This window comes from Choloepus didactylus, chromosome 4, assembly GCF_015220235.1.
Source record: "Choloepus didactylus isolate mChoDid1 chromosome 4, mChoDid1.pri, whole genome shotgun sequence".
NCBI classification, from domain to species: Eukaryota; Metazoa; Chordata; class Mammalia; order Pilosa; family Megalonychidae; genus Choloepus; species Choloepus didactylus.
The window spans coordinates 100,177,051-100,196,007 of NC_051310.1; the positions used below are offsets into that span (position 1 = coordinate 100,177,051).

An 18,957-nucleotide genomic window follows, 5' to 3' on the forward strand; every position below is an offset into this window, starting at 1 on the left:
AACTGATAGCCAGTCTTGTTTCATCTATTTTGCATACACACAGGACTGTTCGGAAGCAAATTTTCAGGGTTACTTTTAACAGAAAAATTTTATGCCGTCTTTTGAGAACAGGATGAATAGAGCCAAATGGAATCTGGATCCTGGGTAGTTGGCTGGGCTCGTTCAGTGATGAAAACTTTGCTTATGAACACCACTCTCCTGTCATGACTATTCAAATTCATGCTTCAGCTGAATTACAACTACTGAATATCATGACCTTCAGCATCACTCACAAATAGTCAGAATTTTATGCCAAAGATCTGCTGTATTTTCTGCCAATCTTTTTCTATACATGTCCAGAATATTTCGTTTATATTTACATGCAAATTTGTATAGGTTGGATTTAAAGGATTCCAAATTGCAGCTGAAAAACAAAATGATATCGTGTCTGTTCATTATGAAGGAAGTGAATATAAGCTGTCTCATGGGTCTGTGGTCATTGCTGCAGTTATCAGTTGTACCAATAACTGCAATCCATCTGTTATGCTCGCTGCAGGTAAGTTGTGTTTATGGCCATACATTTTGTTTTCCTATTTTTTGTGTTTCTGTTTCTTAGATTAGGCATTGGTACAATGTCTGTGTGTGATATTGAGAGACATTCTAAGATTCTAATTAGTTCTAAGGGGCCTGGATTGACTTATTTTATTAATTTTGTTTTTGTTAAACAGAAGTAAGTTTTTTTTTTGTTTGTTTTTACTATAACTTAATGTCTATTAGTCTTAGATCATATCTGCTTCTTTATCTAAAAGAATAGTTGAGAAGCAGGTATTTTTTGATTATCTACTAGAAGTTTGGCAGAGCAGTGTGCTAGATTCATTCCATTTGAAGGTATAAAATAAGTAAAAAATTGTTAACAAAGATAAATGAAATAACCTATATACACAGGAACAATTAATAAAACTGTCTAGTCAAAGTTTAATTGCTATTAGTGTATTGTGATTATTACACTTAGTGATTCAGTTAATTATCTGTATTATATATGTGTATCCTTTTTTTCCATTAGTGTGTATAATGCATTGATGTTGGTCTTTACCTTAATAATTTAAAATGTAAAAGCTAGTATATCTATTAAAATTTTTTATTTATTTTATATGAAGCAAATTAATAGATAAAATGGACAGAATAATGACAGATTAATGAATTTGGACTTGTACTCTAACCTCAATTGGAAAACAAACTGATAAGCCTTTTCTTGCTTGTTACTTTATGTGAAGGAAAGAGAAACACTGCACTGCCACAATAATTACATTTGTTGACTCTGCAGGTCTTTTGGCTAAAAAGGCTGTTGAAGCAGGTCTGCATGTTAAACCGTATATAAGAACAAGTTTATCTCCAGGCAGTGGGATGGTTACACATTACCTCAGTTCAAGCGGAGTATTACCATATCTTAGTAAGCTCGGGTAAGTGACCATTATAAATATATATATTGGCATTAATATTCACTGGACATTGAAGCTGCTTGTTAGGGCCATACACATACACACAGAAGATGGATATTTACGAAAAACATGAGTTAAACACAAATTACTTTTGTTCTGATTGTTACCTTGCCGTTTACCACACAATCTATTGGGCAAATCCAATGTGCAAGGCACTGGGGTGCATACAGAGAAGGAGACATGATCTCTGGCTTCAGGATGCTTAGTTGGAAAGACAAACAAGTAAAATCAGGTAACCGTGACAGTGTCAGAGATGGCACCAAGTAATGAATAACTTCCACAAGTTGTGTAGGTTAGTTGAGAAAAAAGTGAAATTTCAGAGATTGCCTTTATTCACTGACTAAATTTTCTTAATTCAAATTTTCTGTGTGCATGCAAATTGGGTCTATAACACACAGGTTAAGTTGTCCCTGAACTTTGGGGCAAATAACTTTTACATTTCCTAAGTAATCAAAAAAGTAATTGACACTAGCTTTATTTTTTAAATTAATGTATTTTTAATTGTGGTAAAATACACATAACATAAAAATCACTTTAACTATTTTAATTGGACAGTTTGACATTAACTACATTGACAGTACTATATAACTTTTCACCACTGTTTCTAGACTATTTTCTTTTTTTTTAAATCTTCATTTTATTGAGATACAGTCACATACCACGCAGCCTAGACTATTTTCTTCATCCTAAACTGAAACTAATACTCATTTAGCAGTAACTCCCCCATTCCCCACTCCTGCCATCTCTTGTAATCACTATTTTGCTCTCTGTTTCTGTGAATTTGCTTATTCTAAGTATTTCAGATAAGAGAAATCATACAATATTTGTCCTTTTGTGTCTGAATTATTTCACACAACAAGATGTCTTCAAGGTTCATCCATGTTGTAGCATGTACCAGTACTTTACTTCTCTTTATGGCTGAATAATATTCTGTTGTATGAGTATAGCACATTTTGTTTATCCATTCATCTGTTAATGGACACTTGGGTTGCTTCCACATTTTGGCTATTGTGAGTAATGCTGCGATGAACCTTGATATACAAATATCTGTCCAGGTCCCTCCTTTTAATTCTTTTAGGTATGTACCTAAAAGTTTGGGATTGCCAGGTCGTATGGTAATTTTTAATCTTTAGGACTTTATAGTAGGCAATTCCACTTCTGGGTATATACCAAAATGAATTAAAAGCAGGGACTCTAACAGGTATCTGTATACCAGTGTTAATGGCAGAGTTATTCACAATAGTCAAAAGTGGAGTGGAATTGCCAGGTCATATGTAATTCTATATTTAGTTTTTTTGAGGGAACTGCCAAACTTTTCTACAGTGGCTGCACCATTTTACATTCTCACCAACAATGTATGAGGATTCCTATTCTCCACATCCTCGCCAACAAATATCATTTTGCACTTTTTAAATAATAGCCATCTAGCAGGTGTGAACTAGTATCTTGTAGTTTTAATTTGTATTTCTCTAATGCCTAGTGATGTTGAGCATCATTTTTAGATATTTATTGGCCATTTGAATATCATCTTTGGAGAAATGACTATTCATATCCTTGGCCCATTTTTTGAGTTGTAGTCTTTTTGTTGTTGAGTTGTATGAGTTCTTCATATATTATGAATATTGATCCCTTATTAGATGTATGGTTTCCTGATATCCCATTCTGTAAGTTATCTTTTCACTTTCCATTGACACAAATTTATAATATTAATTTTACACATTTGCCTGTTGATTCATATAGAATGGAAAAGCATTTACAAGCCCAGAATACAATAATTCAGGATTTTATATTTACCTATGAAGTTAACCTTTACCAATATTTGTTATTTCTTTTTGCTTTGAGTTACTGTGTAGCATACTTTTCCAGCCTGAATGACTCCATGTAACATTTCTTACAGAGCAGGTTTTGTGGTAATGAACTCTTTCAGCTTGTTTATCTATGAATGTCTTATTTTCTTCTTCATTCTTGAGAGAGAATTTTGCCAGATACAGAATTCTTGGTTGACAATTTTTTTCTCTAAGGACTTTAAATATGCCATCTAACTGCCTTCTGGCTTCCATGGTTTCTGATGAGAAATCCGCTGTTAATCTTTTTAGGGATCCCTTTTATGTGACAAGTCACTCCTTTCTTGCTGATTTCAAAATCCTCTGTCTTTTGATTTTGACAATTTCATCGTCATTACATAGATTGACTAATGTAAATCTTTAGTCTATTCTGCTTTGAGTTCGTTGAGCTTCCTGGATTTGTGTATTTATGTCTTCCATCAGATTTGGGCAAGTTTTCAGCCATTATTTCTTCAGATACTTTTTTCTGTCTCTTATCCTTCTAGGATGCCAGTGACATATATGTTGCTCCTGGCTATGTTTTTAATGTGTATTTTGGAGCATATTAACTCAAATAAATCATCAATTCCTTTGAAAGTCTGATTAATTTTAGATTTTTCTGTTTTTAGAAGAGCAGCCAAAAGTAATTTAGAGTATTAGCTGCAATCTTTTAGTTATATTATCTCAGAATTTTTGTCAGAGACTCTCTTTTGGGTTCAATTGGTTGAGAATTAAAAGAAGTTACCCCTATCAGAATGCTCAGTTAATAATACTAAGTTACAGTACTAATAATACTAAGCTCTTCAGAGGTTTGCATTCAGTGCAGATTACATGACAAGAGTCACGATTGATTTCAGAATACTGTGAAATGAGTATATTGATGAAAGTTAACAAATTCATTTGTCAAGTATATTCTCTGAAGTAATCTTATTGCAGTGATAGAAATGAAAGGTAATGTGTCCTTTTTCCACAAATGTGATAATTTGTCCAGTCACTTTTTTTTTTTTTTTTTTTTGAAATGCAGATTTGAAATAGTTGGATATGGATGTTCAACCTGTGTGGGAAATACAGCACCCTTATCAGAAGCAGTTTTAAATGCAGTAAAACAGGTAATATGTGTGGATCAGCAAGACATCCATAAAAGTTTTTTTTAACTATGTTTTGTTGTTTAATTATAGAAAACATGTTCATATATTTATATATTCCTTGAACCTCTTGGAAAGAGTAACCTGTGACTCTTAAAAAGGTTCAATGAATCATTTTTAGATCCTTGAAACTACTATTTGATAATGTAAATGTTAAACTTTTGTAGTTTATTTGTAGGATTAATAGTTCTTTACCTAATAGTTAGCCATATATTTTTTGGTTCTCTTGCCCTCAGTACTATAATACTTGAGATTGCCTATATTTGAATTTCCAAGTTTTTACCATCTTTTGAATTAAATATATATGTTTGTATGTATTTTTTTTTCAGGGTGATTTGGTTACTTGTGGAGTTTTATCTGGAAACAAAAATTTCGAAGGTCGTCTTTGTGATTGTGTTCGTGCCAATTATCTTGCCTCTCCACCTTTAGTGGTAGCTTATGCCATAGCAGGCACAGTGAATATAGATTTCCAGACGGAGCCTTTAGGTATCTTTTCCTTTATATATGTGTGTGTATATATGCACTCTCCCCACAAAAAAAAAAAAAAAATTGTTGTGTTTTTTAAATGCTCCTTAGACCATCCATTCTTTGAATTATTTCTGGAAAACTTATAATGCATATTCATTTATGTAGTCACATGAGGAATATAAATGTTCAAATAATCAGTTCTTCCAGCTGCTTAAGCCTGAGGCACCTTGGTTATTGTATAACTTATTTCTGGTTTGCTAATGCTGCCATTTTGCAAAACACCAGAAACAGATTGGCTTTTATAAAGGGGGTTTATTTGGTTACAAAGTTACAGTCTTAAGGCCATAGTAGTGTCCAAGCTAAGGCATCAAAATAAGGTACCTTTGCTGAAGGATGGCCAGTGGCGTCCAGAAAACCTCTGTTAGCCAGGAAGGCATGTGGCTGGCGTCTGTTTGCTCCCAGGTTGTGTTTCAGAATGGCATTCTCCAAAATGTCAGGTTCATCTTTCAACAGCCGTCTTCAAAATGGCTGTCTCAGCTACAGCAGCAAGCTCCTTCTGTCTGAGCTCTTATAAGGTTCTAGTCAACTAATCAAGGCCCCATGCTGAATGGATGGGGCCACACCTTCATGCAATTTATCTATTCAGAGTTATCACCTACAGTTGGGTGGGTCACATCTCCATGGAAACAACCAAATCCAAAGGTTCCAACCTAATCAACACTAATCTAGCCCCACAAGATTGCATTAAAGAACATGGCTTTTTTGGGGGACATAATATATCCAAACTTGCATGGCTTCTATGACATGTCTTTGATAATTATGAACATTTTGAGGAAGTTACTTTTTGTCTGAATATCATGTTAAAATCTTTTAACCAGGTACTGACTCTACTGGCAAGAACATTTACCTGTGTGATATTTGGCCTAGTCGAGAAGAGGTTCATCAGGTAGAGGAAGAACATGTGATATTATCCATGTTTAAAGCATTGAAAGAGAAAATAGAGGTAAAAGTCTCATTTGTTTCTTAAATAGTTTACTAAAGTTGCAATATTCCTTATTTCATGCATCTTGCTTTCTAAATTGTCATTTTTAATTATAATTTTTAATATAGAGTTTTCAGTGTAGCTTAGATTATTAGAATTTGATTGTATTTACTAATTAGAAATGTATAGCAAATACTTATATATGATGTCCTGAGGGTGGGCACACTTCATAGAAACTGCCCTTGTTTGTTACTCCTATTCAAATGGTTCAAAATTTTAAAAAAATAAGAATAAACAATGACAGCACCCTCCTACTCATTCCCCTAGCCATCCAATTCACCTCCCTAGAGGCAATAAGTGATATCAGTTTTTTATGCATCTTTCCAGAAATGTTCTATGTACATATACAGAAAATATAAATATGAGAGCAGAACAAGTATTTATTCACTTAGCAGATATTTATTTATTGAGCCCCTGCTATATACCAGGCACTGTTCTGAGTGTTTAGGATATATCAGTGTGAGCAGAACAAAATTCTCATGGGGAGAGGCAGACAGTGAACTGTAAAAAGAATAATTAGGTAAACTGTACAGTATGTTATAAAGTGACAAGGGATATGAGAAAAAAGTAGACCAGGGCAGAAGGGATCAGGAGTGCAAAATTTGGAGATCAGATTGCAGTTTTGTACAGGGTGGTGAGGGTGGGCTTCATTTAAGCCACAGGCTTTCCAGGTGGGGAGAACAATCCATGTAAAGGCCTTAACAAGGAAGCCTTCAGTATGGCTAGAGCATAATGAATAAGAAGGATGGTGACAGGAAATGATGTCTGAGAGAAAATAGAGGTCCAGATCACATAGAGAATTTTAGGTTATTAGTCTTTTTTTCTGAGTGTGATGGGAAGCCATAGAAGGTTTTGAACAGAAGAATGTTACAATCTACTTAAAAGTTTTGAAAATAGATTGGGGAGAGAGAGAGTTGGGGGAGAAGGATATAATGTGGAAGACTAAAGGCAAGTAGTCCAAGGTAAAAGATGTTGATGGCATGGACCATTGGGGTAGCAGCAAAGCTGGTGAGAAATGGTGAAATTTTGGATTTAGTTTGAATGCAAAACCAATAGACAGTAATGTAGGACAAAAGCAGAGGTGCTTAAAGTAAGAGAAATCTTTTTTTTTTTTTTCATTCCAGGGAGGTGTTATCATTCTTAGTGCCATTAACTACTAGCTTTTAAATCCAAAGAATTATTAAAACTAAGTTAAACCAGTTCCCCTTCTTGACTATGCATCTCACTGCAAGCAAGAGTTTGTTTTTCTCCATGGTAACATTCTTAAAGATAAACAGCATACCCCACAAAGTGCTTAATCTCTCTTTAGCAACATATATAATTTTCTCTAAATTCTTCAGCTTTTTTGGACTGTACAAGTCTTTATATCGGTATATATTGAAACCTAATTCTTAGGATGTTCTTCAAGATCTAGTGTTGGAATTTGATAAGCAAATCTTTATTCATTCTATCCAAAAATGTCATAATTTTATAGAAGACATTATCTTAGTGTTTCCAAATGGGAAAGGCCTTTTTTGTTGTCATTCTAACCTAAGTACTATTTTATTCACTTGAACATTTTCATAAGCCTCTTTTTCTTTCTTTTTATTCCATATTCACAGAAGGGAAATAAATGGTGGAATTCCTTGGAAGCACCAGATTCAGTTTTGTTTCCCTGGGATTTAAAGTCGACTTACATTAGATGTCCTTCATTTTTTGATAAACTTGTAAGTACAGTTTTACTATTTGAGCTTTATAGATTTGTATGAACTAAAAAACCTTGTGAAGAGTGAAATGCCTTCATCTTTTACTTTATAGACCAAAGAGCCAGTTGCAATCCAGCCAATTGAAAATGCCCATGTGTTATTATATCTGGGAGACTCTGTCACAACAGATCATATATCACCTGCTGGAAGCATTGCTAGGAGTAGTGCTGCTGCTAAGTATTTGACAAACAGAGGGTAGGTACATGGTTTGAGGATGTTTTTGTTTTGGTTAATCTTTATCACTGATTAAGAGGCTTCTGATCCTGCATCTTTATCCAGTAAATAAATTATCACAGATGTCTCATCATGAATGTATTTGACTTAAGCAAGAACTGGGGGTACCTGTGACACCTGCCTTTGCTTATAACTTCAGAAATTGAAACCACTATTTTAAATGGAACCCTTGAACGACTAGAAACCAAGATTTTTCTTTTTCTAGTGCTGCTTTGTTGACCTACCAAATGAATCTTGATCATTCGGTTCTAATCCTCCTCTCATTATTGGGGTGTATAATTTAAATGTGTTTTCTGTGGGCTGCAAGTTGTACCTGAATGAGGCTAGGATTGATGTACATCAAATCAGAAGACAGTGAATGTCTGCTTTTTGATGAATGCCTAAAAATTTACTGAAATAATAAATGTGAATGTAAAGTCCATTTATATAGGAGTTACAAATCTAAACTAGCAAGATTTTTTTTACTTCTACATGGTTAATAATACAGAGCTAGTCTGTGTGTGTGTGTGTGTGTGTGTGTTATATGTTCTTTTTTAAATTCAATTTTATTGAGATACATTCACATACCATACAGTCATCCAAAGTGTACAGTTGTTCACTGTACTATCATATAGTTGTGCATTTATCACCACAGTCTGTTTCTTGAACATTTTCCTTGTACCAGAAAAAGTGAAAATAAGTAAAAAATAAAAGTAAAAAAGAACACCGAAACCACCCCCCCCCCACCCTATTTTTCACCTAGTTTTTTGTCCCCATTTTTCTGCTCATCCATCCATACACTGGATAAAGAGAGTATGATCTACAAGGCTTTTACAGTCACACTGTCACCTCTTGTAAGCTACATTGCTGTACAGTTGTCTACAGGAGTCAAGGCTACTGGTTTGCAGTTTGATAGTTTCAGGTATTTACTTCTAGCTATTCCAGTGCATTAAAACCTAAGAAGGGTTATATAGTGTGTAAGAATGCCCACCAGAGTGACCTCTTAACTCCATCTGCAATCTCTCAGCCACTGAAATTTTATTTAGTTTCATTTCGCATCCCCCTTTTGGTCAAGAAGATGTTCTCAATCCCACAGTGTTGGGTTCAGATTCATCCCCGGGAGTCATATCCTGTGTTGCCACTAAGATTTACACCCTGGGAGTAAGATCCCACGTGTGTGTGTGTGTGTGTATTGGGGGGCAGTGAGTTCACCTGCCGAGTTGACTTAGCTAGAGAGATAGGGCTACATCTGAGCAACAAAGAAGTACTCGGGGAGACTCTTAGGCACAATTATAAGCAGGTTTAGCCTCTCCTTTGCAGTAATGAGCTTCATAAGGGCAAGTCCCAAGACAGAGGGCTTGGCATGCCAAGCTGTCATTCCTCAGTGTTTGTGAGAACATCAGCAACAATCCAGGTGAGGAAGCCCGACACTTCTGCATTTTTCCCCCTAGAGCTAGCCTATTTTGACAACAGAGACAGGTTTGCCAAGGGTAGAATTTGTGGAACTGCTGCCTAATTAGCTTTTGGATGCTTATTTAGTACTTGAGCTTTTCAGATGACCAAGTCTTTAATTGAAGTATTTTATAAAAATAAATATTATATAGCTTGGTTTGATATGTAGTAATACTTCATAGCTCTTACAATCTCATAAGTGGTCTTGTGAAATGTGTGTTTGAATTTATTTTCTGTAGTTTGATATGAGTTTAAATACTTTTTTGGTAGAAATTGCCCATACTAATACCATTTGGTATAATTTGATGAAGGTGAGAATCAGTTTGTTATAGGCATGGCTTTCATTTATAGAGTAGTGAGAAATAAATTTTCTTTCCCCTAAATTTTTTTGGTTGTAATCTGTTTTGGTCACTATTGTGATTTAGCTTCCACAAAACAAAGCAGTTACTTTTTCTATCAAATATACAATTTTGATTTTTTTTTTTTTTTGATTTCTGATATGGATTTCAGTTAACCCAGGAGTCCTCATCAATTAGAATTTAAAAAAAAATACATTCAAGACTTCCCCCCAGACTCAAAGCAAGAAGTTTAGATGTACAAGTTTGGAGTATTTGTTGCTTCCATATAAAAGACCACATGAGAAACTGATAAAAGTTGGTTGTTGATTATTGAGGTGCTTATGCTCACTTATTTCTTGTCCCTAAAATGTCATTTATACAGTGACCAATCCCATAGTAAGATCACCTCTAACACCCAGATTATGGCTTATAAATACCGTTTCCTACTTCAAGGAACCTGTGCTTCTTGGAGAAATGAGTGAAGTTTGTCTTTATAAAAGTTTTACAGCTAAAAAATGAAGAAAGAATGATAGTATCCCCATTTTGCAATCCCTAATGAAATCACTGATTTAGGCAATGATGATCAGTGTCCACTAATATTCCAAAAAGAGACAACTGGGCATCATGTGCCAGTTAAATTTTAAACCCAAATCTTACCAATCCACTCAATCTGACACTTGGTTTATAAGAAGTACAGGTGACAGAAGAAATGTTAAGTGATACCATGGGGATACATACAGTCAGCACAATCTTGATATTGAGTACCGTGGGTCAAATGACCCAATTTCTTCTGATAAGTAGCAGGGGAAGAAGAAAGAGGAAGACGGCGCGTATAGATATAAACAAATTTGATATCAAATGAATTGATGAATCTTATTTGGATCCTGATTTGAACATTGACTGGCTGTTAAGACATTAAGAAATTATTGACTATTTGGGTTTTTTGATAATGGTATTTTTTAAGAGTCTATATCTTTTAGAGAAATATACGGAAATATATACAGCTAAAATGATGTATCTGAGTTTGCTTCAAAACATTCGAATTGAGGGTGATTGTGGAAGAAACAAAAGAATTGATGAATTGATTATTACAGCTCAAGAGGTACATGGGCATTCACTGTTTTCTCTACTCTTTTACATGCTTGAAATTTTCCATTATAAAATAAATGTATGGTTAGGTTTTACAACTCAATATTGTGTGATTATTTTCCATCTGGAATGAACATTTATTTTCATAACTTTCTTATAGCCTTACCCCTCGTGAATTCAACTCGTATGGAGCCCGAAGAGGTAATGACGCTGTGATGACAAGAGGAACTTTTGCAAATATCAAGCTTTTTAATAAGTTTATTGGAAAACCAGCCCCCAAAACAATTCATTTTCCATCAGGACAAACGGTAAGGATGTATACAGAATATTCAGGCAGTTGCCAACTGGATCAAAATTTGTACTAAAGATTTTTTGTTTGTTTTAACCTACAGCTAGATGTATTTGAGGCTGCAGAGCTGTATCAGAAAGAAGGTATCCCACTGATTATTTTAGCAGGAAAGAAATATGGTTCAGGAAATTCAAGAGACTGGGCTGCCAAAGGACCGTATTTGCTGGTATCAATTCTTAACATTTATATTCTTAACCTTCAGAGTCTTAAATATTCCCTTTTGTCAGTAACATCCTGTTAAAGTTTGTTTCATTTACTTGGATTTTTTAATACTTACTTGGACCTCATATTTATATATTTTTAAAGTAATCTTATATTTTGTACTCATCTAGTTGCATTTTAATACTCCAAGTTTGTTAAACCTAAATTGGGCTTATTTTTATTTGAGGAAGTCAGTAGAGAAAAAGGAGAGTTGCCTTGAGCTATTGCTTTATAATAATTATTTATACCCATTGATAGTTCTACTTGCCTCCTTTTCATTGAATTTTCTCTGATTTGCTCCATCAGTGGTTAACAGGCTCAGAGATACTAGGTCAAATCTACCCTTTTTTCAAATGGGAAGTGATGCCTGGCTGTCTGCAATGAAGACATTTCTCCTGAGACTGTTTCTTTGTTGCAGAGCAAATAGACAATCTGCTGGAGAGAATAGTCATGTGTGTTCTGCCATTTCATACCCACATTGCTTCTTTTTATAGTTGCAGCTGTAAAAGTTCTGGTCAAAACAAAATCCTTACAGTCTATCATGTAAACTTATTTGTTTTTGAATCTTTAATCTCTCCCTTAAAATGTAAATACTCTCAGGAATTATAGGAATCAGCCAAAGTCTTTCATTTTTCTGAGATATTGTAAGTTGTGAATATTAATTGTAAGTATAGATTACTTTTTTATGAAAAATTTTTTGATCTTTAATCTTTTATGTTGTAAGCTTTCCTTCTATAGTTGTTGACTCTTGGCTGTCCATTCAGTTAGATGTTAAAAAACTGATTGCAAGCTGTGAGTGTGGGCTAGGTTTGTCAATTAGTGGGCCTCACTGTAGGTGATTGGGTGATAAGCCACTTTTGTCACTGAGAGAGCCCTAAAGGTCAGTATCTGTGATTATTTTCTCTGAGGCCATTCAGTTTCTTCAAAGAAAGAAACACCAATCTCTTGCTAGTGGGGCAAGTGATGTATGCTGGCAACTTAAATGCCAAGTTAGGAAGGGATAATGGGGGTCTCCCCAATCAGAGTACAGGCAGACTTCAACTTAATCCCCCGTGTTTTCATTCTGATATTCTCAACCCACCCTTTGCCTATGCACACTGTTCCTCAGTCTAGAACATGCATTCTCAACAGGATTATAGCACTCCTGTGGGCAAAAACTAGTTCTTCAGTAGTAAAAAAATTCTCACTCTTTTTATGTATAAAGCACAGATATACATGTAGTACTAAAGAGATATACAGTATATTTCTGGTCGGGGAAGGACATGATTAGGGAAAAAATGTCTTTTAAATAAAGGCTCCCTAGGAAGGCAGTAATGAAAAAAAAAAGGTTAAGGTGAGAAGACTTCATCACTTGATCTAGAGTCTCTCTGGTTTATTCTCACCAGAGAATAAACCTCCAGTGTTCCAGAGTGGGGATTGAGCTGGAAATCTTATTGCTTCTTTCTGTGGACTTCTAACCAATACTCCCCAGTATTCTGAGAACCTCATGCCCTGAATCTCAAGCCTTTCTTGCATTCTATGTTGCAAAAATTGACTTAGATGTTTTTGGTGTCTTTTTGTAAATTCATTTTACCACTTTGTAACTTCAAAATTATTTCTGCTATCTTCTAAATATTTATAGAGTTACCTTGTCCTATTCCCTTTGTCCCTGTGAGTTTAGACTGTCTTTATTCTTTTATTTTATGGCATTTCAAGAGAGAGTGTTAATGAACACATGTGTTAGATCCACCATGTTTAAACAGAAATCCTCTTGAGTTCTATTTGAGGTCAAAGCAGCTGTCCCCATTTAAAGAGCTCTTCCTGTGTGGTATGCACTATAACAAAGGGAAAATCAGAATAATTTAGGGAGCTACTTAACAATACAGACTAATAATCTATAAAAGACTTGTATAAGTACTTTGCTACACTGACCTTCAGTATAATACAGTGTTAGATTAAAAGTGTTTACAGACAGACCAAAAGTAGATTTTTCCTCCTTTAAAAAATGCTTAATAATGAGATTTTCATAAATGATGGGAGGAAATAAAATGCACCTTTATTACAGGGTGTGAAAGCTGTTTTGGCTGAAACTTATGAAAAGATTCACAAAGATCATTTGATTGGAATTGGCATAGCCCCACTTCAGTTCCTTCCAGGAGAAAATGCGGATTCCTTGGGTCTCTCTGGCAGAGAAACATTTTCCTTAACATTTCCTAAAGAACTGTTGCCTGGAATGACATTAAATATAAAGGTAACTCTAAAATACTCAAATATATGATTGTATACTGTGTATTCAAATATATGGTTATGAATTGAATAAGAAACACTTCCTGTGAATTGCATACTAACATCAGTTAGTAAACATAAGTTATAGTTTGATGGCTCTGTTACCTATGCTCTTAAACCCGAGTTATTACAGTTAATGTTTTCTGAGGAAAAGTAGAAAGAACTGAATGCTTCGTCAAGAACAAAGTAGACATTTAAAAGGACTTTTGAAATCCAAGAAGTTATGAACCTTGGAAGTTATCAGATTGATACGGTATAAGTAGTGTCACAATGGCTTATCTTGGCTTGCAAAATTCTGCACACCTACCCACTCCCATTATTTTTAATGGTCCAGTAAAGACTTATCAGAGATGTTATATAGGAACGAATTCTACAGTATAATGAGAAGTTTTCATGCTCCTTTGTATACAATAGAATGAGCTTGGTTATTTTTCTGGTAAACTGTCTCAAAGACATGTTTATTAGCTATGTGATTGGAAAAGCTTTGTCTTTTTCTTTATAGAAAGGTTCAACATTCATACCCACACATACTAACTCACTCACTCATTCACTCATTCATTCATACAGGTTGTGCTTAATTTATCTAGCGAAGCTATTTATTTAAATCCATATTGATTCTCTCCTCTGGTATTTTACAGTGCCCAGAGCTTTTACCTACCTCCCCTGTGCTTTATATTTCAGCAGTCATCTTCAGTAAATCCAGAGGGTTCCTCTTAAACACTGACTGGACATAAAATTTCCCCAGGATTTACTCATAAGTGAGAAAAGTTCCTTGTATAATATGCCTAGAATTTTAGATTCTTTGTATATAGATAAGTAAACCAGAGAAGAAAGTAAGGTTACATAACTGGTTAGTGACAGCAGAACTGAACTATAGGTCTCTTGCATTTGAAGTCGATCTTCTTTGTACCATATCATGCTGCTTCCATCAGGTAGGGTTTATTAAACACCCAGTATGGCACCTGAGTTCATTTAGATAAATTGATATAATCCATGTTTAAAATTTGCATAAAATAATTTTACTAGTCATCTATTTTAATTAAACCCTCCAGAAGTCTCTTGCAATGTGCTGAAATGATGTAGGATTTACAGATTTCAATGGGTCTTTTTTAAGGGTTAGGAAGTTGTCCTTCTAGACAGGAAACAGGATGACCTACAAATCTTGAAAGGATTATAGAGTAGACTGTTATTATCATTTTATTCATATCCATATGTGCAAGAGATAAGAGTACACTGAATACAGTGTAAAGAGTGATACGATGGCCTATGTTGGTAAATTTGGCAAAATTGAAGCACTGGGAAATTACTGACTTAGGACCTTAGAGGCCAAAATGAGTGTCTATGAGAATGCTTGACTTCTGTTTATATGTATCAACTTCCTTTTCCTAGTTTTCAGCTGTTTCTGTCCTGATTTAACTTTAATCCAAGTATATATACCACTCCAAAGAGAACGTAGAGTTGAACATTTTGAGTTAAGAGTACTAGACTTTACAACTTTGGGAAAAAGTAGCAGAAATATGCAATGAATATGAGTAGTAAAGTATAGCTTCCCCAATTAAAAAATCAAAATCTAAATCCTGTTCTAGGGGGCATATTTGTCATTTAGAGTTAGGGATGAAAATATCTCTTCTACTTAATTATGAAGCCCTCAGTTGGGTATCTCAGGTGTTTTATTTGTTGTTGTTTTTTCCAAGCAGGAAAAGGGTTTCAGGCAATTTGAAATATATGAAATTAGAACAAGGAGAATACATGGCAAGTATAGTTATTGAACGTGAAGACAAATAATCTTAACCATGAAGTAACACTTTGAGGATTTTACCGCTAATATGAGATGTTTTTGTTTGTTTATAGACAAGCACTGGAAAAGTGTTCAGGGTGATTGCTTCATTTGAAAATGATGTGGAAATTACATTATACAAACATGGAGGATTATTAAACTTTGTGGCACGAAAATTCTCATAGTATCTACTGACTATGGATACCTTTCATAACTGTTAACTGCAAAGCCTTTTGTGCTAGACCGAGGAATCCTTACCATGGAACTGCAGACAGTCCCAGTGTGCTCACTTATCTCATCCATGGATGTAAATGATTGTGAATCAACATAGTGACTGAAATGAAATCTTCTTGATTTTAAATAATATACGAATGGTGCTATTAACATTGCTAAAGTCAACGTGTGAAGTGTGTTGTGGAAGAGACCTGTAAGTATGGGGGCAATATTTTATCAGACCATTTTGTAAATAAAGGCAGAATTTGAACTTGTGTTGAAAATTCTTATATATGAGAGTAACCTTGCTGAAGTTGTTTAATTTTGCACCTATAAAACTGTAATACTACTGTTTGTTGGTTTGAGTAGCAAATTGAAGTATAAGAAGCAAGATTAGACTCTAAAATTGTGGAAGTTGCAATCTAATTTAGAATGGATTTTCAGATATATTAATTCCTTTTCAGAAATGAGCTGGACATAGTTGGTACTCTTTGTTTATAATGTAAGCTAGGGTTATCCTCAGTCTCAGTCTAACTAGAAAGGATTGAACCTACCCAGACCACAATCATTCTGTCCAATCTGGCCAAGGATTCGTCTGCATCTAAAGATGGGCCATTACAGAACACAACTGATTGTCTGGCACCCAAGTACTAACAGTGGAAATATGTTATCGCATATGACACAGCCCTAAATTTTCAGTAATTCGCTACTCTGACCCTCTGGCAGGCCTCAGATGGCATTATATTAATTGGATTGATTGTTTTGCTTAACCTAATATGAAGCTATTACTTCCTATAACATAATATTTTACTTATCATTAATCAAAATTACAGACTTGTTTTACAGTTGCTAAAAAGAACTTTAATCCTTAAACTCTAAAATGATTTTTTCTGGACAGTTACATTATCCACCCTAAATTATATTGTTGCTCAAACTTTAACATTTAAAAGTTGGTTAGTTCTTAGTTATTTAAATTGATTTCCTGTCATTTTGTGTCATTATCTTACCTGGGATACCTTATTCTGTTGATTATATGTTTTCTTGTTTTAACCAAAGCTGACCATCAAGATAAACACTTAAGTTGTTGCTGTCTGAGTATCATATTTTCTTAATTTGCATGTCCATTCACCATATCAAATGGTCTGTCACAAGAAGTTTGGCAGCTTTTAAGAAAAAGTTTGGCTAATGAATTCCAGAAGGTCCTATACCTTCTTTTTAATTAAGAAGTTAAACTTAGCAGGCAAAAGGTTAATTGTAGTGATTTTTTTTTTCCACATGGAGATCCTATGACCTAATTAAGTTACTACAATTCAGAATTAGCTCACATTGCACAGAATAAAGAATTATTTCTTTTAAGATAAAATGTTGAAACTACCAAACCAGTGGGTGAAGACCACTGAGAACTTTGCACATAATCAATCATGCAATCTTCTGAAAATATTTTGCAAATATGTTTAGATAATATGTACTGGAGTTTGACAAAACAATTTCCCCTCTTTATTTAAATTAAAAAAATATATTTTCTTTGATACCTGCAAATCATATTGTTTTCTTATGCTACTGTATATTGTCCGTGCATGTGTTTTTAATTTACATGAAAACATGAGTTAGAGATGGAGAATTTACAAGTTGAATGTTAAAATATTGTTGTGTGCTTTGAAGAAATAGTAATTCCAGATAGGGGAGGGAGATGGAATCTGTATTATTTTGAAGCCATTCTACATAAATAGCTTATGGGCAAAGATATGTTCATCATCATAAACAGCCAATCCAGGAGATGTAGCTGATGAAGATGGCTAGCTAAGAATTAAGTATTTACATTTCCAGTCTACCTGGTCCAGTAATTGTTGCCGTCATTAGCAGATCTTGTATTTCGGGAACAAAAATCAAGGTTCTCATAATCTCATGCTTATATACAGTGAATGAAAAGCTTGATAAGTGTGGTTTTCAATTGAGGAGAGTCATGGGTGTTTGTCTCAGTGTGTACCTTATAATTCTGCCTTTAGCCAAATGCTGTGTTTACAAAAACAGCATGTGTTGATTTTTCTTGTTTTGCTTACCTCCTTTGTTGATTGTATATGGGTGATTTTATATTATCAGAAAAATCACAAATATTGTGAAAAGGAAGTGTAATAGGCACATAAGAGAAGCACATCAGTGTTGTAAACTTTAAAGTAAAATTTCAAAGGTCGTTATCACCAGCAGCATGGGTGGTGGTGATTTTTTTTTAACTTTTAAAAACATGCTGTACACCTTGCCAAATTTCATGCCTTTGAGGTTTGCTACTCCTATAAAATGAAATCAGTGAAAATGTCATCCAGCTATTGAATTGATATTACACCAAAAACTTTTCCAAGATGACAGTTGTCGTTATTTCCTGTTTTATCTTTAAGCTCATAATCTAATGAGAGGTATCGAGAATCAGAGGTATCAGAATCCCTTAGCCAGATTGCTTGGTTTTTCACTGGCAATTAAATTGCAGTGGAACTAAAAGAAAGAAAAGCAAAGACCTAAATTAGAGTCATAGTGGTTTGCATATGTGGTGACAGTGCTATAGGCATTCTTCTTCTCAGTGATGAGTGATTGGATGAAGAAAAATTATTTGTTATTTTGCTATGGTTGAATTAAAAGACATCACTCGTTCGCCTCTAGGTTTAGGAGAAGGTACTAAGGTTCTGGATGTTGCCCCTATCTTTTGATTTGGAGTAACAAGAGAGAGAGGAAGGGATGAACTTAGGCTTTTTCATTGTTTTTCTCCTGAAGTGTGATAATGCTGATGTTTCTATCAATTTTACATATAATATATGGCTACAAAACCATATGTCTCACTTAAGTAATTACAAATCATTGTCTATTATTTAAAGCCAACAAAACAGTGTAACAGTTTTTTAAGTTCAATAATGTTAAGTATTGTATAGAAATATATTGGAGGCAAAGTTCAGTTGATGACAATTGTGTATATGTTACTGATGCTGTAAATTATTTTTAATAAAGAAAATTGTATTATCACATATTTGATTCTTGTTAAAGAATATTTTGTGATACTTGAGAATAAAACATCATAACTTAAAAAGGATTGGGATGCCATCCAGAAATTTATCTTTAAACCTGTTATCTAAATTGTCAGACATTAATTATCCCCCATATCACCTGCCAAAATGTGAACTGCGATCATTCTCATCCCTATGTCTAGTGGTTCTGTTCTGCTCCAAGGCCAGTGAGAATGAAATCCAGGGTAGAAGTCTGAAATAGGGATAGCCTTGGGGAAACAATAAAGTTGAACACAATTCAAAGTTTGTTCCAATAGGTACTTCGAGTCATGGAATCACATTTTAGAGTTGAAAAGACTAATCTCTCAC

The 18,957-nt window shown here is 34.3% G+C and overlaps 1 protein-coding gene across 1 annotated transcript in view; it reads left to right on the forward strand.

Moving 5' to 3' along the window:
- Positions 1 to 18,611, forward strand: part of IREB2 (iron responsive element binding protein 2) — a 73,302-nt gene extending 54,691 nt beyond the window's left edge. The window contains exons 12-22 of the mRNA XM_037833288.1: positions 376 to 535; positions 1,304 to 1,439; positions 4,326 to 4,410; positions 4,776 to 4,932; positions 5,793 to 5,917; positions 7,558 to 7,662; positions 7,754 to 7,896; positions 10,954 to 11,101; positions 11,186 to 11,308; positions 13,388 to 13,573; positions 15,460 to 18,611. Coding sequence (XP_037689216.1) covers positions 376 to 535; positions 1,304 to 1,439; positions 4,326 to 4,410; positions 4,776 to 4,932; positions 5,793 to 5,917; positions 7,558 to 7,662; positions 7,754 to 7,896; positions 10,954 to 11,101; positions 11,186 to 11,308; positions 13,388 to 13,573; positions 15,460 to 15,570 — 1,479 coding nt within the window. The 3' untranslated portion in view covers positions 15,571 to 18,611. The remainder of the gene's footprint in view (positions 1 to 375; positions 536 to 1,303; positions 1,440 to 4,325; positions 4,411 to 4,775; positions 4,933 to 5,792; positions 5,918 to 7,557; positions 7,663 to 7,753; positions 7,897 to 10,953; positions 11,102 to 11,185; positions 11,309 to 13,387; positions 13,574 to 15,459) is intronic.
- Positions 18,612 to 18,957: the final 346 nt, after the last annotated feature.